The sequence below is a fragment of the Pempheris klunzingeri genome, chromosome 24 (assembly GCF_042242105.1).
Source record: "Pempheris klunzingeri isolate RE-2024b chromosome 24, fPemKlu1.hap1, whole genome shotgun sequence".
NCBI lineage: Eukaryota > Metazoa > Chordata > Actinopteri > Acropomatiformes > Pempheridae > Pempheris > Pempheris klunzingeri.
The window spans coordinates 2,954,838-2,979,819 of NC_092035.1; the positions used below are offsets into that span (position 1 = coordinate 2,954,838).

Below are 24,982 nucleotides of genomic sequence, written 5' to 3' on the forward strand. Positions count from 1 at the left end.
GTAGGTAACACTGATCTGATAAAGTGCATCTAAAACGTTAACAGTGGAGGTCCATCAAGTTTCCGTATGCATTCATGTGCGTGAGCTCTTAAAGGTGCAACATTAAGACCACATTTCCCATAAGGCTCTTTGTTTTACTCTTTGAAAAGGGATGCTACTTTGCCTCTTATTGGTGAGATTGGGCTGACTAGTTAGTGGTGCTAAATTATTTTTTGCTGAGATGCATGAAAAGTTATAATTAATACTAATTAATTAATTAATAGATTTGTTTGGCATTTAAAATGATGCTATATTTCAATGCATAAATTGCAATAAGATGGTGCTTTTGAAGTCAAGGCGTAGCAGAATGTGTTAAAGCAGAGAAGTGAAGCACCATAGACAGGTGTTACACCAGCTGTAGGCGGTGGGGGGGGGGGCCTCAGGGTCTGAAGTCTTAAAGCTTGACAAAAGATAATGGTGAGGTGACTGACTGACTTTGGTCCACTTGGATGTTGATATGAAGCCCGCTGAGTTCAGGAATCTGCAGGTTTGGGCTTTTTAGGGGTCAGAGGTGAGGAGTCATGGGAGTGGGGGGGGGGCAAGCTGTGTCAGAAGAACTCTGTGACTCCGTCTGGTTTTGTTTCTCTGAGGAGAGAAGACGCACTCAGTTAATATTGATTTAAGACAATAAAAGGTTTCAGACATTAAAATTAAACATTAAAATACTTTTCCAACCTCTGGTCTAACTTGGGCCCAGATGTGTGGTTGCTGTGTGCCTCCGCTGTGTATCGGCTTGTCTGGATGTGGGAATGGCCCTCTGACTGTAGCCTCTCCCCCTCTGTCTCTGCTCGCTCCTCCAGTGGAGCCTCTTCATTGTAGAAGAGGAGGCTTCGGGAACGGACTGCAACACAAACACAGTCATTTGTACTGCGGTGACTTGTAGAGGCTTTCCAAACACTAGAAATATCAAACTGATGCACACGTTGCTAAGAAATTGTCCAATAACTGTATTTTATTAGTCATGTTTTAGGTTGTAATGAACATTGAAGCCTCTAGGGGCCCCCAGCTGTGAAGAATTTGCCCCCAATTTGCCACTCAGAGGCAGAAAGATGTTTGAGGGAAATAACTTTGCAAAAAAGCTTTTTATTTTGGATTATAGATCGATAATAGATCGTTTTCACATATTCGTACGCCTACCCTGACTGGTGGTGTAGAGGTCCGCTGGCGGAGGAGAGGAAGAGGGATGGGAGGATGAGGGGGATGAGGACAAAGAGGAGGTGTCGGCGAGGAAGGAGAGGGGAGAGAGGCAGGGAGAGAAGGAGCCCAACACCAGGACAAAACATAAGGCCATCATCTGCACAGAGGGAGAAACAAAACACCCCCGTTAATGAATAATCACTATACAGCTGAAGGACAAAACAGAGAGGAGTAAGATTCCATTCATAACCTTTAAACAACTTCCACAATCTCATTTAGAACAGAAAACACCATTTACCATGAGGCATGTCCCTGTTTGAGTTGAGGCCATTTTACAAGAACGGGGGACGACTTTCCCCGAAATCAGTGACTGAAGCTTCTGGAGCTGCTGTAGGAGAGACCTAAAGAGAGAGAGAGAGAGAGAGAGAGAGAGAGAGAGGAATTAAAGATCAGCACACAGGAAGACAAGATTCAGGGCAAAACCATGTTTGGTTGAGGATCTTTTCTTCTTATTCTGCTCACCCTGTGTATTTCAATATTGTCTTATAGTTGGGAGTCAAGACTATGAAGACCCTGATGGATTTACTTCTTGTGTGGTTCTCTATATTGGGTTAACTATGCTTTAAAGTCAACTTCATCCACCTGATTTACTGTTGCTTTGTCAATCAGCCACAGTAGGTAAAGAGAACAGCAGAGCTGGGCAGAGAACACCGGGACAACCGCTAGATTACAGTACATCAGAGGGATCTGGAGAGCAGGGTGCTGATGGTATGAGCCCTCGGTGGCTGTGAGGACACACTGTGACCACTAAGCGGAGACAGAGAACCAGTTACCGGACAGCAAACGGGCCAATCAGGCAGTCAGATATTCAGGTGGAAAACTAAACAGTCTGTCTGTTGGTACATCTAAAGTTTCAAATTTAAGTCACGCACCAGAATGAAGCATTTAACTGCCAGTTGTACTTAACTTATATGGGATGATACTGACCTGCATCACTCACACAGGACTTTCATGTAAAACCTGCTACAGTTCTTGCTACTTTAAATATGCAGCGCTTCCAAAGGTCACGCTTGGCGGCTGGGCGAACAGCTGCGTGTCTAAATATTCAGCATTCAGCAATACGCTTTTTTGTTTTACCTGGAGGTGAAATAGGCAACTAGTGCTTGTGCTAAACATCCTCTATCCACACTGGACAGAGGTGAAATTATTAGCAATCTTCTCTGGCCGAGATCACATATAAACATCTGCGGAAAAAGTCCGGCTTGTGCAACCAATAAACCAACAACAGTAGTTCTGCATGAATCAAAGTGGACCTGAAAAGAAGAGCAGCCATCGCCCAGAGAACAAAATAACCACTAATAACTGCATTCGGGCATTTTTAGGAACGACAAGCTTAAATTTAGCTCATTCGTTTTGCAAACTTTTTTTTAGACCTGCACGTACTCTGCACTTGTGTGAGAGTGAGCGTGCTGACTCATGTCTCCCAGTTTGTGCCAACTCATTGTTCCTCTGTGCGGTGGTTTAACATTCATCAGTATGTGTGTGTGTGTGTGTGTGTGTGTGGTGAGAAGAGAGGGGGTTGCCTTCCATGATGAAAGCTACTGTTAAGTCACAGCTTTAATGACAGGCTAAGGCCACCACAGACAGACAAACATAGAGACAGACCCCCACCACCACCACTCGACCCTCAGCCCTCTATCCCACCCACTCAAAGGATAATAGCAGATTGGTTTCATATTGTTATAATAACAGTGGAGACAAACTGAGCTGGGCGAGTCTACACTCCTAACATACAGGGCAGAAAGACTGGTGCTGCATCTCAGTCAAAGCTTTTCCTATTCAAAGTTATAATAATTATTATTTGAACGATTAAAGGAAAATGGCACCAGAGTCTCCGGCCCTGCTGCAGATCGTTCAGCTCTCATCTAATCAAGCTGCATTCTTCGTCCTCTTGTTTCTGCTTTCAGTGATGATAATCCAAACATCATTACAAGAATGCTGGGGCTGTGTTATTAGAGTCTGGAGCCGGCGCACAACAGCTTCAGTCTGTTCCCAGTCACAACGGCAACGCTGCTGTCAGCCAGTGTGTGTGTGTGTGTGTGTGTGTGCGTGCGTGTGTGCGTGTGTGTGTGTGAGCCTCACCTGTTGGCGGTCTCCAGGTTTTCTACTTTTCTCCACAGGTCGCTGTTTTCCGACGTGTAGCTCTCCACCCTGACGCGAACACAGACAGACGAACGTGGTCAACAGGAGCTTCAGTGCGTGTTAACGAGCTTTTACTCTGACCAGAAATAATATCGCTCATCAAGGCAACTGCCACAGGGCCCCAGACCGCCTCTCTGCCCAAGGGCTTCACTGTGTGTCAGTTAGATTCACATCACTCGATTCATTTCAGTTTATGGGAACGTGCACCACTGAAGTTCGATATGAAACAAGCCGTTTCAGTTAAATACCGGTCTCTGATATTCCCTCTGTCCATTTATGTTTGATCAAATAGCACAAAAGGACTGAGCCAGGTAGCACTGGTTGGTTTATGGGTCGCTGGGTATTAAATGAAGCTCCCATGTGTAATTTGCTGTGTGCACTGAACTTTACTGGGGTCAACAGAGGGCCACCCGCAATGTTTTCGCCTCGTAACAGGTTCATCTGGCCACTTTTTTCATTTGCGGACCCTCTCGCAAAAAAAAGGAGAATCAGAGTTTGTGGCTGGTTTGACTTTTACAGCGCTGATTTACATTGATTAGTCATGAATGCACAATTCTTCCCCTTCAACTAGTATGAGTCATATTTAATGCTTTTCATTGTTTGCATGGACCAATATGTGAATTTTGTTCATTATGACAGATTCACTTTGACATTTGAATTCCTCTATAGATCATTGTTGCACAAAATACACAAATGCAGGATGAATGTTCTTCTCTTCATTCGCTTCTTTTCTATTTTTCTCCCTCCATCATCCCCTGCTAATCCTGCTGATCTCTATTATCAATTGAACATCTTGTTAATCTTGCGCTCTGTTGCTCATAATCCTCCTGATCTCCTCCTAGGTTTGGTTTGAATACGGCTCATTCATGCACATTCCTTTCAGCAAGTCATCCCGCTGTTTTCTTTCTGAGGGATCCTGCAATAATCCCATCCTTAGGTCCAAAAACGAAACATAAACACAAAGAGGATACGAAGAGAAGGATTTCTTGTTACTTCTCTGTTGTCAAAGAAGTTAAAAGAACTTGCACGGGGACACATCTCTCTATCAGGAATTATGTTACCACTTGTATGTATTGTAATATCTGACAACACCGATGTAGTTTTTGCCAATGAAAACACGAGCAGGCCCGTAGTTTCACCTCTCCTTCACTCTCCCTGCCAATGACTCTGACCCATGTGTTCAGCAGGTTATTGGAGTCCGGCCATAGCGAGGGATGGTCAGAATAACAAAGGAAAGAAGAGAGGATGGAGTGTCTGTTAACATTTTATGATGAAATACATTCTGTAAGTATTATGTGTTCATCTGGATATTTGTAACTGACCCCACAAGGACCTGAGAGTTTTTGCTGATGTGCAGTTAAATCCCCTGCAGAGCTCCTGTGTCTGTTACTCCAAAGCACCTCTAAATGGGTTTTTTTTTTCTGTGCCAAAATACAGAGCTCATAATTATGTACAGCTCAGAGAAGAGGAGGAGAAATGACTCCATGATTTAGTTCTAATTCAACGAGGACTGGCTGGTAATATTGTACAATTTTGTTATTGTTCAAAAACGATTAAAAACATATTTATGAGCCACGGGGTCACACTGGCTGACATTTCCCATCATTATGATGAACACACTGTAGTTAAGTTCCAGGCAATCCCACAAACGCCACCTTGCTGCTGTAAGTACTCACTAGAGCGCCGAATGTGTATCAATCTGCATCTTAAAATAGTCCCTGACAAATAAACTGTTTTCTCCCGTTTGAGGAGTATTTGCTGAAAACTACAGCACCCAGCTGTGTAAGGAAAAGTAACTATATATGTTTGTGTTTTTATAGATTTATGTCTTCAGTGGGAACTTTAGAGTCACAGACAGAGTAGGGAAGTCAGAAAGTAAAAAGTATAAAAGCATAAATCTGTTCACCAATAATGTTGATTTGTTCCAAACAATGAAGAGCTCTAAATATTCTGTGAATCTGAGTTGACAGCTCTGATTGAACTAAATAGTTATGGCCAATGGGCCAATGGTTTGGACATCACCAAACAACAGAGAGATAAAAAGGTAAACCAAAAGGAATGGAAAAGAAATGGAAAGTGGTTTCTCCGAGTCTTACTTTTTCTCCAGACATTCCACGTACTCTTTCTTCTTCCTCCGACTCTCCTGAGCTGAGATCTAAAAAAAAAAAAAAGAAGAGAAAAATATTCTTCTTAAGTTGCTGAGATGTTTGTGTAGTGATTTCTATTTCTTAGTGTCAGGCACATAAATATATTTGCTCGAATGGAGATGATTTGCAGCCTTGGTAAATGCTTTGAATCCTGTTTGCTCGTCAATAATTGTATTTCTGAATCATCATTATTTTCATTTCTTGTCCAAGCTGCTGATAAGCCAGACAAATGCCAAAACTCAACAGATGTTTTTTAGCTGTTCTTCACTCTCAACTCAACAGAGAGTGTCTGAGTCACAAATTTTTTGTTTCAAGTCATATGTACAAAACGAAGCATTCACCTTATTTTTAATCTTCCGCCGGACCCTCTTTAGTGCCTTCTCTTCGCTCTTAGTGAGAGGAAGTTTGTTAGGTACTGGGTAGCCCTCAGCAACCAGAGTCCTCTTCTCTTCTTCCGTCAGCATGAGGGGTCCTGAACCCTGCAGCTTCTGCACAATGAAACAAGCAGCGCTGTTTACATCCATTATCAACAGTTTATGTTGAAATAAAGGAGCAAGACATGAGAACGATTTGGTAAAATTCCTGCTATGATTTTAAAGCAGTTCAGTTGTTCCAATGTATGATTACCAAGTCAAATATTTTTGCTGGAATTGGACAATTCAAGGCATTACATTATGGCTTTAGTACAAATGTGATTCATTTGTTCAGCGAAAAGCTGCTGAATCAGACAGACGACGGCCAGAAATTCAATCAATAGGCCCCATTTTGTCGACAAATTGTCTGACTGATTTAACTCCATGATACCAGCTGGTTCACACACCGATTCCCCACTATACACTCATTAGCAGCGAGGAAAAAACTACTTATCTACTTTCACAGACATGTAAAGAAAGAATGTATGCAACAGCCTCCCCTTAACATCACAACCCAGATTTCAAGCTTAACATGGTGATGAAAAATTGATACCTTTAACCACTTGTCACATCAGTTTGGGGAAAAAAAGAGTTAAGAAGAGGAGCAGAAAGACGTGAAGTGGTGTCCTCTTACTCACATGTGGCGCAGTGAGGAGAGGGGAAGAAGAGATGGCCGTGGAGGAGGAGGAGGAGGAGGAGGAAGAGGAGGAGGCACGACCTCCCGGCCTCTGTTGAGGTTGAGGGGAGGACGGTGGCAGAGGGAGGTGAGGGGAGGAAGGAGGGAGGGATCCGTCACTGTCGCCATGGTTACTGCTGGGAGGGGTGGGCGGGAGCTGGAGCGCGTCGTCTGAAGAAGAGGAGGGCGTTGAGTGAGTGCTTCTGCTTTAAACTGAGATATGTAAAGTGGGTTTTATTCATCCTCGGCTTGCGACACATGTATTTTAAATGGAAAAGGTGCGGATTGGTTGATTTGGCCATATCTTTTTTTTTTTTATTTTGCAGAAATTAGACAAAAAGTACAAGCTTTGTGATGATGGATACATTTGCGTCACTTCCTATGACTAAGACAAAGTGTCGCTGAATTGAATTGTGACACCATGGCAACATGTGGGTGTGTTTGTGCATCTGTACCACTGGGCAAGCTGAGGTACTGTCCAATCTCTCTGGGTTCATCTTTTATGGCTACTGGCTTCACTTCGTCTTGACTGCACTCCTACAGAAACACATGAGACGGCAGCAATGGCGATGAGCACTGCTTTTGAACAATAACATTTTTACAGTACAATAACAGATGATGATTACAGGTGATGCTAACCATGTGTTTCCATGGCGATCCTCTGTGTGGGGGGGCAGGGCTTAATATGAGGGACGGGCCTTCCAGAGGCTGAGGATCTAACCTTTGACCCACATCAGGCTCCTCCTGTTTCACCAAGATGGCAGAAAGGTCCTGACTGAAGCTCCATTCAAATTCTAATGGAAAGACAAAATACAACATCAAATCATCATACGTTTACTTTTGAAGTCAGTTCCTAAAACTAACCCTATTTAACAGTTTGTTTTCAAGGTCAGGAATAAACTTAGAACTTAAGAATAGAGATAACAATATCTCACATTCATATTACAGTAAAAAACACCTTAACTTCAGCCGAGCATAATGAATAAACAGTGAAACTTTATTCCTCTTCAGGGAGGCTTTGCTGTAGGTCCTCCAATGGGAAGTAACTAGTAGCTTATAAATCACACTTTCAAAGAGCTTCCCCAAAACATTTGAGCACTTCCTGACAAAGCTAGTCATTATAGACTGCAGGACAACGTCGCTCTGGCAACTCTGGTGCATAATTTGTCTCCAGCGAGTGTGTATCTACCCTGAAATAAAAGATGGGCTGAACCAGCAACTCGTCCTCAGTGTCCTCCCTGTGAGAAGAAACGGTTTAAGCGCAAATTACTCAAAATTATGTGATCCAACGATGAGGTCAAAGTACCGTTTCACGAAAACACAATGAGGATATATTTCTTAAGAGCATCTCACAGGTGCTGTATTGTTTAGTCTACTGTGAGCTGCAGAACGTATTTTTAGGGATATAAGTGCCACTGCAGGAACGTTAGTCACTCCTGGTATATTCGATGTCCTAGTGGGCAAGATGATGAAGAAGCTCCGGTCCTCCCTGCCAGCACCAGCTCTGACAAATCAAACCAAAACAAGCAGCACAGCCCCTTGTGTTGCTTTAGTGCACAGCCTGTCTCTGAGCTCCAGATTTGGTTATCTCCAGGTTTGACTCCACACCCTCGCAGCTAACTTGATTCCTCTTTGTGAAACAGGATCCAGATGCCGCGATCAACAGAGTTGCATATTCAGAAGTTACCTGAAGTTACCGTCTGCCAGCTCAACTCTGATCTTCCCATTGGATGTCTCATTATGTGACTTTAAAGGAGCAGTCCACCAATTTGAACCCTGATCAGTTTACTTTTTTCATTTTCTGCTTTATTTGATAGAACAGTAGAGAGAGAGAGACGGGAAAGGGCCGGTCCAGGCTGCTGCAGTAAGGACTCAGCCTTTGTGGTACACACTCTGAAAGGTGAGCTACCGGAGCGCCCCTAATTGTCCAATTTTAATGTAGAATAGAAAGCTGGGGAAGTAGAGTTTGAAAAATGTGGAGGTTTATCAGGTAGGCAATTTAGTGTCATTCTGGGAACTGTAGGAGTTTCTTCTTGGCCCTTACTTAAAAAATACATTATCTTATCTTACATTATCTGCCTCTTGCATGTCTGCCAACCTCTTGAAAGTGAAATTCTAAATTGCTACTGTAAAGTTAATAATTAACAATTAAAACACTGTCCTCCGCCAACATTGTTTTTTATGGCGGCCCCAATACATCAAAATGAAAATGTTTCTTCTAGACCTGCTAATGGGGCTGCCAGCATTGATTGTCAAATATGCATGCTTTCAATTAAGGCCCTTTTAAAGGTGAGCTGATTAGCCAATGTTCCTCAGGGAACCTTATTAGGCAAAAGTCTGAGTCTGCATGAAAGTTCTTTAACTTTACATTTAACTTAAAATTGAAAAATAAAACTATTTTCTGGGCCATGACATAACTTTGAAGAGGCAAAGAGAAACAAAAATATCTACAGGTAGTGAAGGAGGAGGGTGTGATGTTTTTGAATCAGCATTTCTTCCAGGACAGACTCTTTGATGTCTAAAAGGTTCCTGTGGTGTACAGAAAGACAGCAGTAGCGGTTTAACAAGACATGGGCTGCTGTGAGTGTGTGTGTGTGTGTGTGTCAACGTCATTTTAATCACCTCCTGGTTTCCTAGCAACACTGCGCTGGTAAAATGCTCTGAAGTTTACAAGCTGCGTGTGCTGGGTGGAAACAGAGGGAGATGTAGGTATGTGTCTGTCAGAGAGCTGGTGGCTCGTCTCTTTATTCTGTCCATCAGAACAGCAGGGGTCAGCACGCAGAGAGTCCGTCCTAACAACGAACCCCCGTGGCTTCTCTCTGCTGTCTCACACCACCTGAAGTCCGTAGATGCAACACTAGAATCTGTGGTATCAATAAGCATCAGAGCCAGTCGCTTTTTAACCCATTAATCGGAGCACAATGGACATAATATGACACCTGCTATTCTGTTAAAATCAAAAAGGTCAGAACACTTCACTGAAATGTGTGTGTCTTCTGTCAGGGATCAGCATGGTGACTCTGAGATCAAGAAAACCACGGACTGCATATTAAAAGAGATTAGAGGTAGCATGTGAGTTCAGTTTTGGGGTGGATCCACCATTTACCTATTCCCCACTTCCTCTCTGTAAGACCTTCAGAAGCCTTTGCTAATGAGGCCGGGTCCTGCTGCTAGCCTGAGCCTCGTTAAGCCTCCTGCCCTTGTTAAGCCAGCGCTTGATTGGAAGTCCTGTTGGACAATTTTTTAATGAATACCAAAAGCTGTTAGCTGTTAGTTAAGCTTGGCAAATTTGTGGAAGTTTCGTTGGGTGGATGTTTGAGTATTTTCTGCATTATTTTAACGTTGCACATGATTGTCAACTGTCTTCTAAATATTAATCACTGAAATAATATAGTTGATACAACATATTTTATATTTTTTAGTATTAATATGTGTAGTTCCGATGTAAAAGATGCTGTGGATAGAAGTAATACGGTAAAACCTGATCCTCTCCCCTACCACTTTATGGAATGTCTTTGCGTAATAAAAGAAAGTCTGCTTGTGCGGCTAGTAAACCCAGATAAGAAATCCTATGACAGAGCAGTGGCTAATGACCAAAGGCTCCTTGCAGTCTTCACAGGGGGTTAACAGAGGAGAGGTGGTGGCTGTGTTTGATCTCAGTGGGGCAGCAGAAGTATTAAAACAATACATGAAGCAGCGCGGTGGGAGATGCAGTAAAAACGCACAGCTTCTCTTTGGCTGAATAACAGCGACGAGAGCTGAAGCGACAGACTGAAGGAGAACGAGAGGGTGAGACACCATCAAAGTATCTCACCTACATCCTGCATTATTACGTAACATCTTGTCAAGGGGCCCTTTGTCAAAATCTAGTTCTAACTTTCCCTGAATGATGTAGTGTTTCATTTAATTACTACAAACCATCTTTCAGACATACAGAAAACCTGGTGGAAGTACACAAGTACTGGTTGGTTTCTGCGTCTCTACAACTTCGGGCGTCCCTCGGAGGCTGATCACCCTGGCCCGTGTGGCGCTTTCACTGGATGGCGAGGCACAAAAGACAAGTGTGCACTCTGCCAGAGAGTTCTGCTCCATGCTTTGCTGGAGATTAGTGTAAAGTACTAGGAACCAAAATCCTGGTATTTGTGGACAATTCTTACCAGACCCTACTACCTTTTCTGCATGCGAGCTATATATATTGTACATGTGCAGAAACAAAGTGCCTTCTCCTGAACTCAGCGCAGCTATCGTAGGTAAATACTAAATCCAAGGCAAACCTTGAAATGCCATTATTTTGGTAATGGATCAACTTTTCAGCTGTAGCAGTCTTGCCAACACAGTGCTCATGCCAAAATGGCAGCGAACAGTCCAGCTGTGTGACAAAATATTTGTCAAAGCGCAGAGCAGCATTCAGCAAATGGAGCGTCAAGTGCAAAAGATCATCACAAATCGGCACAATGCACACAGTTATCTAACAAATCTGACATCATCATATACCAGCAAAGTAGATTAACAACTGTACACATGGTATATTTGCTTTGCAGCACTCTGCCTGTCATGACAGATTCGAATAATATACTGAGTCAATACATTGTGCAGTGGATACAATAAAAAACAAAGTAAGTATCCCAAAGTTTATGGTCCGACTTTATGGAGCACATGCAGGTTGTAAAATGCATTGTAGATTATTTTCAATACTAAATAGCCTGGAATATATTATTATATTATATTACACTGATTTATTCTCTCTGAAGAGCAAAATATTATCTAAATAAATAATCCAGTTCACAGCATTTAGATGAAAACAATACATAAAGCAGACAATCGTTTGTGCTCAACGTGGTATTTTATAATACAGCTAATCTGGTATTCATACCAATAAAGTGGATTAATTGGATTAAGGGAGACAGAGAGGGTGAGAAAGATAGAAAACAGGAGAGTCAGAGAGAGGTAGAGAGATACAGGCAGGAAGGAGAGAGAGAGAGAGAGAGATAACCTGACAGAAGAGAGAAAGAGAGTTTCCGCTGGCTTAGGCTAAAGCTGCAGACTCAAAACCATATGCTTGTCATAGTGTTGTGTGTGTGTGTGTGTGTGTGTGTGTGTGTGTGTGTGTGTGTGTGTGTGTTAGGTGGGCAGGGCTTAGCTGGAGGAAAACTCGCTCAGACTAGGATCCTGCTCCTCAGACAGCAGGATCCCCGGGACAAATGGAGAATAGACAGACAGACAGACAGTGTGAGACAGACAGATACAGGCAGACAGGGGAAGAGGAAGACAGCCAGAGAAGAAGACGGGAGGAGATAATGAGTTAGAAAGAGAAAGAAAGACGAGCACAGGAGGATCTGAAGTACACAGTATTTCTATGTTACACTGCAGCAGACACTTGCTTACATTCACACTGTAACAGACAACAGACCTATCAATCCCAGAGGAATGCTGGCATCCTGCCATCTGTATACATGAGGCTTGCAAACACTCCCATTGGTTTACTTTGCTGTCAATCAACATATCAATAGCCCTGGTCCTGAACTATCACGCTTGCTTGTAACTTTGTAATTATTGTCATGATTTATTGGACACGTGAGCATGACGGTTTGGCCGTAAAGAGCTCACTGTACGGTTGCCCGTTTCAAACATGACTGATTGAAAATTCTGAGAAAGAAAATGTGCAATGAGATTTTCAGAGGCAAACAAACCATCACGTATATTATATGGCACCGTGGATTCAACCCGTTGGAGTTCATACTATCTGACAGGCAGCAGACAGGGTCAGGCTGCGTATTAAATATAATATCAGACAGAAAACGGAGCCAACCAGAGAAGCAGAGGAAAGCCAGGATGATAAAGAACCAGACTAAACATCAACAGCAGAGTTTTGGTTGGCTGAGCATTTTTCCAAGTATCGACTAAAATACAACACCGAACAAATGAATAGAAACTGTAGTCTCTTTAATGAATGGGATGACCTACCAGACTCTTGGTCCATTTTGACTGACAGGGCTGGACTCTGCGGGGCCGAGTCTTCACTCAAAGAGTAGCTGTGCTCTGCTTGGATATCTGTAAGATTCAAAAGCCATTTTCAAACAAGGAAAGGTTTTCTTTCTTCTATTAGTATGGGGAGTTTTGACATCACTGTAACGCAGATCTCAGCTCTCTGTATGCATATTGAAGCTTGTGCTGCTGCGGCCTTTATGTTAATTACAGAATTCAGTTCGGACTTGAGCTGTGTTGAAATGGTTGTAGAGACGTGACAGCGACTGCTCAGATTGGCTTTTATATTGCATTCAATGAGGTGCATTCAAATATTTTGTACATGATGAAGAAAATGACATGTATTATCGTCTAAAACAACAAACAAAGCCTTCCTCCAATCATTTTGTTGAAGTCTTAGTGACCATGGCAACGTGTGACAGAGACACTGCGCTGCAAGTTGGTCCATCTAACAGCTGTGACAGACTGAAAGAACCTACAGAACAATTACTCTGAGCAGGGATAGCAAGCTTCATTCGTGCAGCTCTGGCACTTTGGTTTGTAAGCTCACTGCCTGGACGTATCTCATCCAGTCCCAACAGCATGGTGTCTCCTCCTCACAGACCCAGCACCTGCTAAGTGAGGGGTAAACGTCTTTCTTGATAAAAACAGGAGTTTTGGAAGTCACAGACCTTGGCAACAGAAACTGGCTCCCATATGGTGGAGCTTTCTCGAAAGGGCTGATGTCAGTGGTTAAGAAGTTACAGCTTGATACAGTTGGTCTCCGTGCACAGTTTTGGCTTTCGTTTTCAAACCATATAACGGGATTGGGGTCTTTTCCACCCAGACGTTGGCTGAGAAGTGGAGCAATTGGCTGCTGCACTACTTCAGGTTATCCGAGGAAACAAAAAGGTCATCTAGATGTGACTCACAGTTGTGGAGAGGAAAACTTTGGTATTTTTGGGCCTAAAGGCATTTTGAGGCAAAAGACTTCAAAAAAAACTTCACCTACCTGCTGTGAGATTTGAACTGTTACTGTGGAAACAACTCTGAACGCTGTAGAAATGTTATTAGACCGTGATATATTTTTTTTATAATGAAAGAGGAGCTGACCTGGGCTGCTGTCCATGTCCATGTGTAAAGGGGAAGGTCTGTCTGCCAGTAGGGGCCGCTCTAATAGATGGTCGTCAAAGAAACTGCTGAATAATTCACTGCTGAAGTCTTCAATCTGGTCACCTGAGAAAGGCTGGAAAGAGACAAACATGGAAAAATGAATACTTCCTTTGAATGAATGCTGAATACTATTTTAAAGTCATATACTGTGGTACTCTTGGGAATTCTTTACAGACTGTGTTGTGCATACTTTGAGCTCATATTTCAATGAAAACCATGAAAAGTTGTGATCTGATTTACCTTTGAAGCTAAATAAACCATTTAAAAACCCTATTAGATTATCTGAAAGAATGCACTGTGACTGGTTTAGAGGTACATGATACAGCAAGAAGACGTGAGGCGAGAAGAAGAAGATTTCATGCAATGTGGGGTTTGATTATTTGGTCCACATGTATTACAACCAGCAGTGCATCACAGTTAACGCTGACATCAGTTGGTATTATTGGTATTATTATTGTTGGAATAATTTTCTCAATTAATCAATAATTGTTTTGTCCATTAAAAGTCAGTGCACCCAAATGGTGACCGCTTTAAATGTCTTGTTTTGTCTCAGTCATATATCCAAAAACATTCATTTTACAATGATATGACAGCAAATCTTTGCTATTTTTGGTTGAAAAAATACATTTTCTGTTTATTAACTGAATAAATAGAAGCTTTTCTCTTTTAATGCTACTACAGGCTATTTCTCAGAGTCAAAAACCAGACAACCCAGACTATCCTGATGGCATGGAGAATCAGTCAATGGGAAACAGCATCAATAGATTCATCCTCAGTCTGGATGAATGAGTCACTGAGTTGAGAGATGATGTTCTGGAAGCCTGGGACAGCATGGTGCTCTGATTTTACTGGTTTACACACTCACAGATGCACATACACAGTTCCACACAACATGAGTCACCCTGGTCGTCTTGAGTGAAATATGCACAAAGCAGTACTAAAGCACAAACACATACAGATGGATTGGTTGGAACCAATCAACAGCACAAATCAGCTCTGCCCGGAGGCTTTTTCGGACAGCCACAGTGACAGAAATAACAAAAACTAATTAACATGCTTTGTTCTTGGAAATTAGCTTAAGCTCTTCTCCAAAAGAAAACTGCCAGAAGTGCCACAAAAGATTAAATCAGGCCAGCAGCGAAAACAAACACACAACTGGGATAATAATACTAACAATGGAGGAATTAAAGTCTGGCCTATAGTGACCAAAAACCAACAGAATCCTCGCCCAAGTATGTCGTTCCCCCTCAGCTCTTTATAGTTTTGGCCTCTTTCAGCTCATTGTTTCGGTTTTCCATCCCACAAACTCTGCTCTCATCACGCATCATGCAGCTCTTTTACTTCTTCTGCGTTCCATTGTATACGAACATAAAAGCTCCAACGCTTGTGGCAGTGGCTGAAGTGCAGAGAGTAGATGCAAATCGTGCTTTGTCATATAGGTATGAGTCATGGCTGTTAATTTTTATTGATATATTAGTGGCATGTGCTGCAATATTCTTTAAATACTGCATTATCTCAGAGTGTGTGTGTGGATTTGTGACTGTTTAGAAGGTCAAATGTGTGTGAAGGGAAACTCTGGGACACATACAGCTGTCTAATGAAACCATGTGGTGCAAGCGCACACTGATACACACATACACGCAGAGGGTTGACATACAGATGGTGGGTAAAATAACAGAAGCACATGACACATGAAGAACTGCTGATGTTCTAAAACTCAACTGTTAACTGTGTTGAGTTAAGAACGCCAGGGAGGAAAGTTTGGGAGCATAATGGAGTGTACTTTGAAAGAAAATGCTTTACAAACCATCACATTTTTTTATCCTTTTCGCAAAATCAGAAATACTTTTTGATGCCATTTATGGTTGGTATGCTTTAAGCGACTAGTAGTTTTCATTTATAGCGCTACTAGAGTTATATCACACTGAATTCAGACACACATCTGATTAACAGGAAATGACACACATTACATTACTTCCTGATATTGTATCAGAGCTATATTATGTTACTTTTAACGCAAAAATGAATGTTTCCTACTGTTGCTACTTCAAGTTACAAGTAATGTAATTGTCTCGGAGGTTAGAACTGAAAGTGCTATCGTTCATCGAGCGTGCGTCTACAAGACAAGACATGGTTACTCTCAGCATTTTTTTACTGAGAGCTGCAGGCGACAGGCTGCACACCTCCGACTGCCCAAAAAAGTTACATATTCTTCACTTGGCCTGCTCAGGGCGTGATGGAAAAAAGAAATGTATTGATTGGCTGAGTTTGTTTAGCTGCACTACAAACAGATGACTGCCATCAGGTCATTTCATAGTCAGTCAAGGAACCATATTAAGACATAGTAGACAAGACACTCGTTCATAAACAAAACACACACTATAAGGACTATTAACACTGACAGAGCAGCCTTGTTCCCCTGCTCCACTAATTGCTGGAACAATATCCCTTTAAATAACCATGCCACTGCCTCTTTAACTCGCTCCATTAGGGAATATAGGTCACATTTAAACCGGACTCCTTAAAAATAAACAGTGACAAGTTTCCGTATGTGGCTGAAGCTGGGAGAGGAGCAGAGAAAGGTCCATAATAGAAGTAATTTACTACCATCTAAAATTAGCTCTAGTAGCTGCATTAGACCGACAGTGTTAGTCTTAATGTTGCTTAAGGCTTAAACCCGGAGACAGTTTTCAGATGGGATACAAGGCTCTGAATGAGCTGCAAGGAGACAGATGGATGATGGAGTGCGCCGTCATTTAAACATTGATAAATGTTTGTGTAATTACAGTTTCTGTTTTGGGATCTCTCATCAAATCTGCTTTCATGAATCAAACCATATGATGAAGCTCCAAACATTCCTCACGGCCTAAAATGAATGCTGCAGCAACAAAGTCCTCCTCTGCAGCCATCCATCTCTGCAGTATGTACGACCTGTGAAACACATCAATCACACCAGCGAAGAATGCTTAGAAAAATACAAAATATTAATCATCAGTCAGATTTACTCCACCTGGCAAATAGATTGAAGTATTTAATACACAAATGATCTAGATTTGTTTTCTATTTTTATACTAGATAGAGAGACATGAGGTGAGAGAGGTTAGCCTCTTAAACCCTAAGCCATGGGGAGCCTGACTTAGTCTAAGAAGACAATAAAAATAGCATAGTGCATGAATTTCCAACATCAGCTTGTTACTGTGACACCTGCAGTGTTTATCAGGCACCCTGAGAATTTCAGTCTACTTATGTATACTGATGATCAGATGTTATTTTGTCCTTACATGGTGATAGGAATAGAAAAGGTCAACATTTAGTGGAATATTCTCCCTTCATGCATCACAGCTGCATCACCTGACGTTCATCAGCGGCAAATGTTAAGTTGCATTTGTAAATGTTTTGTCTTACTGGTCTGTGGCACAGCTTTGAGACAGAGATAAACATACAGTGTTACTGTTGTTATTCGGACAGGAAGCTTAATGAGCATTGGTCGGTCGGTGGAACAGCTGCAGTCTGTGTGAACGGAGGAACCTGACGCCTGGACCTTTCATTACCTGAGCCCTCTCTGCTGGGAAAACAATCACATTAGGGAGGAAAGCAGTGTTAAAAAGAAGTTGACAGTTTTTACAGCTTATTTCAGCGGTGGTGTGTCATTAGGGGGGGTTGGAGCAGAGATGTAAACCACACAGGGAAAGAGCTGGGAAAGACAGACACAAGGTGTAATTATAAAAGCAGAGAACGACTCCGTTATGTCTGTAATTAACAGTGTTGAGTCTCGGCATATTTCTCGCCTCTCCTTTCATTTGGATGCTCCACCGCTTCAGGTGAAGCAGGCAGAAAAAGATCAAATCACCATTGTTAGCCTGCATGTCAAGCTCCATGGGGTTTGTCGGAATTAGAGCCAAATTGATCAGCTGTGTCAATCATCCCCTTTACCGCAGTAAGGAAGAGGAATCATCTCCTGCACTGCAGCAATCATAAAGCAAAGCACATGCTCACAGAAAGAGTATTTACTAACTCTGATGCAGTGATGAAGGAAAGCCCGAGGAGCGACTGGACTGAGAGCCAGGCTGAAACATTTGTGTCAGTGTGGCGAGGCTACTGCAGCGGAAAGCACTGTAAATCCTACGGAACATCATGGAAAGGGAACAGGAAAATAAGCTGAAAAACTCAAAAATACTTCTGACTTATGTAGTGGTTTTCAGAGACGGAGGGTTAGCTGGGAAAGGCAACATTGTGGAGAAGGTGTTTTTGATGATGACAGTATGGGGGCGTAAAGAGTGGCAACTGAAAACGCCCTGTCACCTCAGGTTTGCCGCTCAGTCCTGGAGATTTGCACAAGGATGGCATCAACCAACCCCGAGGCCCTGGGGTGGTGGGGGGGATCTAGTGGAGGAGTGCAGAGAGGTAGAAGGAGCAAAGGTTGCTCGAGGTGGAGAATAGGAGCTTGAATCGTTTAAAGAAAACATCCCGTGACATCTTAAACCAGGTTGCAGGAAATGCTCATGTTAGACACACTTCCTCCCTGCATGAAATTATTTTCACACAGTGATTATATTTTGCTGCGTCACCACTGCCTTGGCCACAGTGTTTAGCAATAGCTCAGTTTCCAACATTACACGCACATACTTTGCAGGAATCAGGACAGAAAGGCAACCCAACCATACTTAAAACTTGTTTTTACAAAAGGTTTTTATTATCTAAAGTTCTTCCAGCAATAAATTTCTTCTAGTGATGTGTTTTTCTGGACTTTTCCATTCTTGCACTCAATCAAACAATAAATGCTGATTGAACTCTCCATCAGTCAATTGGTTCACTTCATTTTTCAAGACGAAATGCCAAAACTTTTCCGCTTCCAGCTTCTCAGATTTGAGGAGCTGATGCTTGCCTTGGTCCCACATGAATGTAAGCTGAATATCTTTAGGTTTGGGACTGTGGGAAAGTGATTAATTGAGAAAAATGATCAGCAGATTCTTCAAAAATGAAAATAGTCATTAGCTGCGGCCCTTCATTCAATCATCTGACATGCTTCACAGACAGGTGAAGTAATCGTACTGGTACACTTTTCAACTGGTGGATAAAAGGTCATTAAAAGACGATGAGATGGGGATTTTTTGCAGTGTAAAATGAAATTGTGAGAGTCCTGAAAACATTGTGTCATTATGCTATAATCCTGGCTGCCACAGATAAGAAAATGGCAATGTTCTCTACTGTATTTGGCTTCATGTGGTGATGTGTGGCTGCAGTGGGTTAAGTCTGTGTGTGTGTGTGTGTGTGTGTGTGTGTGTGTGTGTGTGTGCTGGCTGAGGCAGAAGTGGATTCAGCTATAGTTCTCAGTAAAACAGTAGAGGAGTATTTTTCCGTCACACACACACACACACACACACACACACACACACACACACACACACACACACACACACACACACACACACACACACACACACACACACACACACACACACAGCTGCATGCCTGCTCACATTCCATCTGGGAGCTCAGCGGCCAATCAGCTACAGCCATGCAAATGAGATGGGTGTGTCTTTTGAAAGCTGGAGTACAAGGCCTGAATGGAGAGTAGAATAGAACATGATAGAATACAGTGTGGATGAAAAATACACCAAAATATAGATATCTAGAAAAATATGTGTTTATGTGAGTGTTTATCAGTGGAAAGCTCTTGAAGAGATTGAATTTATAGCCTTTTATAACAGTGAAAAAGAAGGAAATCCACACATTTGAGAAGCTGGAATCAGAGAATGTTTGGTGCTTTTACATGAAAAATGACTTGAGCAATTAATCGATTATCAAAATAGCTGTCCATTCATTTGAATCTTCTGGCCAATCAATCAAAACACAAATTGCTTCCGCTCTGTAATGAACACACTAAAATCAGTGCACCTGTTTTGTAGGCTTCATATTTTTTGTTCCAATCATACAATTGCATCAACATGTTTTGAAATTCGCCCTCACATGTGTTCCACAAGAACTCTGGCAGAAAGTTCATGAAATGTCAATGCAGTGTGTTGCGGTTACCGTGGTTACCACGGCATTTACCCCTGCAAAAATCCCAGTCTGGGCCTGCAGTTATCCAACATCTCAGAATAGAAAATCAGTCATAACTGGACTAAAAAAGTCTCAGACTGACACGTTTGTTCCTTCGTCTAGACTTTAAGCTGTCTCACCTTGGATTAGTCTTATCTAGAGCAAAACAAGTACTCGATTAATTAATTAGTTGATTGGCAAAAAAATAATTGTTTTTTTTTAAATTATGTGTGGGTGAACTGGTGGCGAAGGGGTGCCTTGGACCTAACACATGTTTCACAATTTTCTAACGAATAAATGATTAATGAAAATAACCGTCATCTGCAGCCCCGCTCATTTCTCCTCCAGGGTTCAGGAGACACACACAGAGCTGCTCTAACTTGTTAGGAGTTCCCAGTAAGTGGCAAACGATGCTATCCATGCATGATCCTTGTTATTGCGGTAAAATGGCTCAGTGCACATGATGCACAAACACAGTGGGACCATTACAGCAGGCCAGTGGTGGTGCTGATCATCGCTGATCATTCAGTTCTAACTGTAACAAAAGTGTGCTCCCCTGCATGTCTGTACCTGCTCATTATCTTAAAACTGAAATGGAAGTAGAGCATATCTTTTTTCCTATCTCTTTTTCTTCAGCAGTCTCTTCTTCAGCTTTGTAATGCCCACTCCTATTTCTAATCTACAGGGAGTTTTTCTGCCTGGTTATCAGCGGGGCACACAGTGTACTAGCAGAGGTAAACATAATACAGAGCAGGAAGTGTGTGAATCCCTGCTGTGCTGCATCACAGAGAGCACCATATTAAACACCACTGAGCTAACATCTCCATGTGTCCATTCACTTTGTCAGCTAGTTTTTAAGAAAAGACATTATGAAAGACTGGTGTCCACAAAAAAAATTTAACAGACTAGTCTAAATTTTACCCAAAATTATATTGGTTGCACTGCTTGAAATTCTCCCTACTCTTTTCCCTACATTATTGCTGCTATAATCAATATTTCTCTGTTAACAATGAATGAAATGCCACTCTTTGGAGCTTTATAGCTTATGGTTTTATGCCCCACAGCTTTACTGTTTTGGCTCCCTTGGTTCACTGTACTTTTTGTGGACGATGCAAGGTTAATTAGAGGAGGAGGAGGGTGGGAGGAGTAAGTGAAATGCACCTTTAAAATTAAAAACATTAAAATGTGGCCCATGCACTGCACTAAAATATGTAGAAAGCGTGACATCCTGCAGCAGCAGCACAGCTAATCAGCCGTCCTTTCCCATGTCCTCAGTGGTACAGCCCAGCCTTGTGGCTTCACAGCAGAGTGGACTACTTTATTTAGAACAGGGATGGGGGGGGCATAAACCACAAGCAGACTGCTCGACTGACTCATTGACTAGAATAGAGGTCTGCCTTAAAAAAACAAAAGACGGAATGACACAGAGTTAAAAAGAGTGCGTCCTGTTAACACAGTTACTATATCTAATGAAATATCATGAAACTTGCACTGTGCCACAGTGAAATAGTTCTCGGTCTGTTTCCTCAAAGTAAGAGTGCAAAGCTTGGTCAAGCATGGCTACAAAGAGGGCTTGGCAATGTACTTCTGGCGTTTTGTGTATGGCACACACGCAGTATACTTGAAAACAGGGTGGAATGAGAAGGAATACATTATCTTACATGAAGGGCAGATGATAATGCCGTTATTACAATTAGATCTGACAACATGCGACAGTCCAGTTTAACCTATTGCTTCAACCAACGTGGTGATTTTTTTTGTATTGACGAACAAGCATGAATCAAAGAGGCTCAGCTGCTGCAGGAGATGATTCATGCAGCTGTGGTCCCCAGGAAGCCTTGTTTTTGGATGAGGATAAGGAGAGAGGATTGATGACAACAGGTGGGTTTAAAGTGGGCCCAGAGATTTAATTGTCCTCTGGTTTTGCTGCAGCATCGAGCTGATTGTAAAAGATTTAATGTAAAGATTTTAATGAATTAACAACTGGATAACTGGAGGATGATAAATGCTAGGGGAGGGAGAAATCCAGCAAAGGCCTCCTGGAGCTCTCCCCTCTCCCCTCGCTGTCCTAAGCTCCTCCACGCAGGTAATGCTTCCATCATCTCGACCCTGACTATGATCTCACATATGTACATTTAAGCCCTTTGAGATGATATATTATGATTCAAGGCTCTAACGTTAGCTAGTGTTAGCTGCATAAACATGAGCTGGAATCGGCGGCAGCCTTAGGCTACAGTTAGCAGAACTATTAGCAATATTCAACATAGATCACCTGCTTTCACGGTAAGTCTGCATACACAATCTAACAAACAATGTAACACATCTAGGTGTTACAGGAAAATTAAGTTAGCAGCTTCGTCGCTCTCTATCTCTTCATCTCTGAGCCGCTTCACAGATATTGTCTGTTTATTGTCAGCCTCTCTTTTAGATTCTCTGTTTGATAAATCCGCCCTCCTTTGTTTGGGTTGCTTTGCAGTGAAGACAGATGTTCTAATGCCAGGATAGTACATCTGCAGGACTTTCCTCAATTGAGTCTTTCAGCTACATCTGAAAGGACCAGAGATGGAAGACACGTGCATCTGCATTTGTAGAACGGCCAATAGGAACGCTCTCTTTCCGTACGGAGCTGTGATTGGTCAAAGTCTCTCATCACAATCTATATTTTCTAAAGCCTGAAAACTGAGCCAAGAGGTAGTAAAATAAACTGTCTATGCCAGCTTTACCACATCACTTAGGGTCACAACTAAAGTTTATTCTAATAATCAACAAATATACCAAATATCTTCCCAATTCATTGATTTAAAATGCTGGTCACAAGTTGTGTCTTACTCTGACTAACACTCCAAAACCCCCCAAAAATGTTTCAGCTCTATTAGTAAGAATTCTATGTGAGACTAAGTGACAGTCATCAAGGTTTATTATTATCATATCAACTAACTGGAAGTTAACTAGGAAACGTGATTGGTTCCAATTAAGGTTTAATTAAGACAAACACTCAGAGAGTTAATTGAAAACTAATGGAGAGCAATATGCACAGTACACACAAACACAGCAGCTGTCCAGGTCACACACACACACACACACACACACACACACACACACACACACACACACACACACACACACACACACACACACACACACACACTAATAGCCAGGTGTGCTGCAACCCTGCCTACTTAACACACACACACACACACACACACACAAGTTAACCAGTAACTCGCCAACCTCACATATTGATTTAAATAATCACACACACACACGCAGGGTAGGAGCCCCGGATGTCAGTCAGGATCTAATGACTACACCGCCCTCCTGAGGTCCGGCTCCGGGCGGAACAGGCAGCAGAGGTGCGTTTGATTCACGGGACTTTAAATGCGGACAGCTGACTTTGAGGAGAAAGAAACAAGCGCGGCTGCGGACTTTAGGGCTCATGAATGTGAAGACTCACACAGGTGACACACACGAGAAGTCGAGGAAAGTCAAGCTAACTCACCACATTAGTGAGGAAATCTCCGTCGCTGAGTTCCTCCAGGTCCAACAGGTTGCCCCCCCCGGGCGGGTAGAGCTTCTCTGCCGTTAAACTGTCTAAGATAGACTCCATCATGACTGTGTGAGTCTGTCTATCTGCGCTGCTGCAAACCGTCAAATCAACTCATTAAAACGCAGCAGTTTGATTTTTCTAACGGCTGCCGCGTGCTCTTTTTTTTTTTTTTTTTTTTTAGCATCCAGCTCCTTCACAACTAGTGAACGTGAAACGCGGTGAGTCGAGTCGAGCCGAGTCCAGCCGCTGCTTTCAGTTAGTGACAAACTTGAAAAAATGTCACATCCATTCACATCCTCCTCCTCCTCCTCCTCCTCTTCCTCCTGCTGCTGCTGCTGCTGTGTTGGAGCCTCTGCCGTCCATCCAGCTGCGTGCGTGCGTGCGTGCGTGCAGCCCAACGTCGCTCCGCGTGCGCTCCTTCTCCCACGAGCAAATGAATATTCATCAGAGCCCCGCCCCGCGACGTCACACGGCGACCACGCCCCCCAAAACAGCAACAAGGTGTGATGTGTGATCTGTTAAAGGAAGTACATCTACACTGTTAATCTATAAGATTAAGTGATTTTAAGGTATTTGTACACATTTTCAAATTTGTTCTTCTACTGTACTTTAAACTCTGCTACATTTAAGCTATACTGCCCTATTTTGCACCTCTATTTTTCTATTATCTATTTAGCTGTACATTTTATTTTATTTTCTTTTAGTTGTATATACCTTATTTTATATTACTTACTGGTGGTGTGTTTTTCTTGATACTGTTAGCAGTGTTACCGGGAACCAGAGACACAAGAACTTCACTGCCAGTGATTGCTTCATGTAACTGCTGAGCATGTGACAATAAAGTCTTTGATTTGATTTGATTGATTTGACTTTACATATTAAGATTTTCTACACAAACATATACATAAATGGTTCATGGTAATGGTTTTGTGATCATAAAGCGTATAATTGAATCTAAATAAATATCAAAATAAAAAATATAGATAGTATAACAGTAATAGCCTACTTTTCCTTCACGTCAATTTTGCTCATAATACTTCGGTGCACATATGTAAGTAAAAGTTTGAATCTTGCATAAGTAAAGCAGCAAAAAGCATTTGAGTGTAGTAAAGTACTAAAGTTGGTGACAAAATACAGAATAGAATACAGTGGACAATGAACACTCAGCTTGTGTTGTGTTTTTACTGTTTCTGATGTTTTATTGTCACTACAGCAATTTTTGAGGTGTGGATTTTGAGAATCATCTTTGCATTAAAGGCCCTGCACACCCACGATACACTCTGATCCTGATGTCCTGTCAGGACCATGTGGGCATCTACAGACTGGCTGATTGACATCTCGGAGAGACAGTTAGTCAGAAGTTTGATTAATTTGTTGCTAGAACAGCTGAATAAGTAAAAACACCTTTCAGGTTGATGCACGGGGTGTAATATGAGTTTATGAGTTTATGTTGAATAATGTATGTTACTTCCTGCAGCTACTATACACACACACACACACTGCAAAGTGGAAAGGAAACTTTAGAAGATATTTTTTTCTCTTCTTCCATGATCGCTCAAGGTCACCTCCCCAGATTATTTCTCCTGTGAAAGACAGAGATGGCGGTGCCATGTGAGTTCTGCACCTCTGACCTGTTACATAA

The 24,982-nt window shown here is 42.2% G+C and overlaps 1 protein-coding gene across 1 annotated transcript; it reads right to left on the reverse strand.

Annotated features, from left to right (window-relative positions):
* Positions 1-23,664, reverse strand: creb3l1 (cAMP responsive element binding protein 3-like 1). The gene is made up of 13 exons (XM_070855769.1): positions 23,293-23,664; positions 13,692-13,824; positions 12,579-12,665; positions 7,254-7,408; positions 7,070-7,151; positions 6,577-6,785; positions 5,867-6,013; positions 5,475-5,533; positions 3,319-3,387; positions 1,475-1,577; positions 1,177-1,333; positions 715-880; positions 1-624 (listed from the first exon to the last, which is right to left on the reverse strand). The coding sequence occupies exons 1-13, from the start codon at positions 23,401-23,403 to the stop codon at positions 588-590; spliced, it is 1,515 nt and encodes a 504-aa protein (XP_070711870.1). The 5' UTR covers positions 23,404-23,664; the 3' UTR covers positions 1-587.
* Between the last annotated feature and the right edge of the window lie 1,318 nt (positions 23,665-24,982).

What these genes read in the sequence shown, in the direction of transcription:
- creb3l1 (XM_070855769.1), bottom strand. Translation starts at nt 23,403, where the DNA reads ATGATGGAGTCTATCTTAGACAGTTTAACGGCAGAGAAGCTCTACCCG. An exon ending in CAAAATGGACCAAGAGTCTG is followed by an intron (nt 7,409 to 12,578) that starts GTAGGTCATCCC and finishes TCTTTCCATTAG; the next exon opens with AATTTGAATGGAGCTTCAGT. An exon ending in GGCGGAAGATTAAAAATAAG is followed by an intron (nt 5,534 to 5,866) that starts GTGAATGCTTCG and finishes TTTTTTTTTTAG; the next exon opens with ATCTCAGCTCAGGAGAGTCG.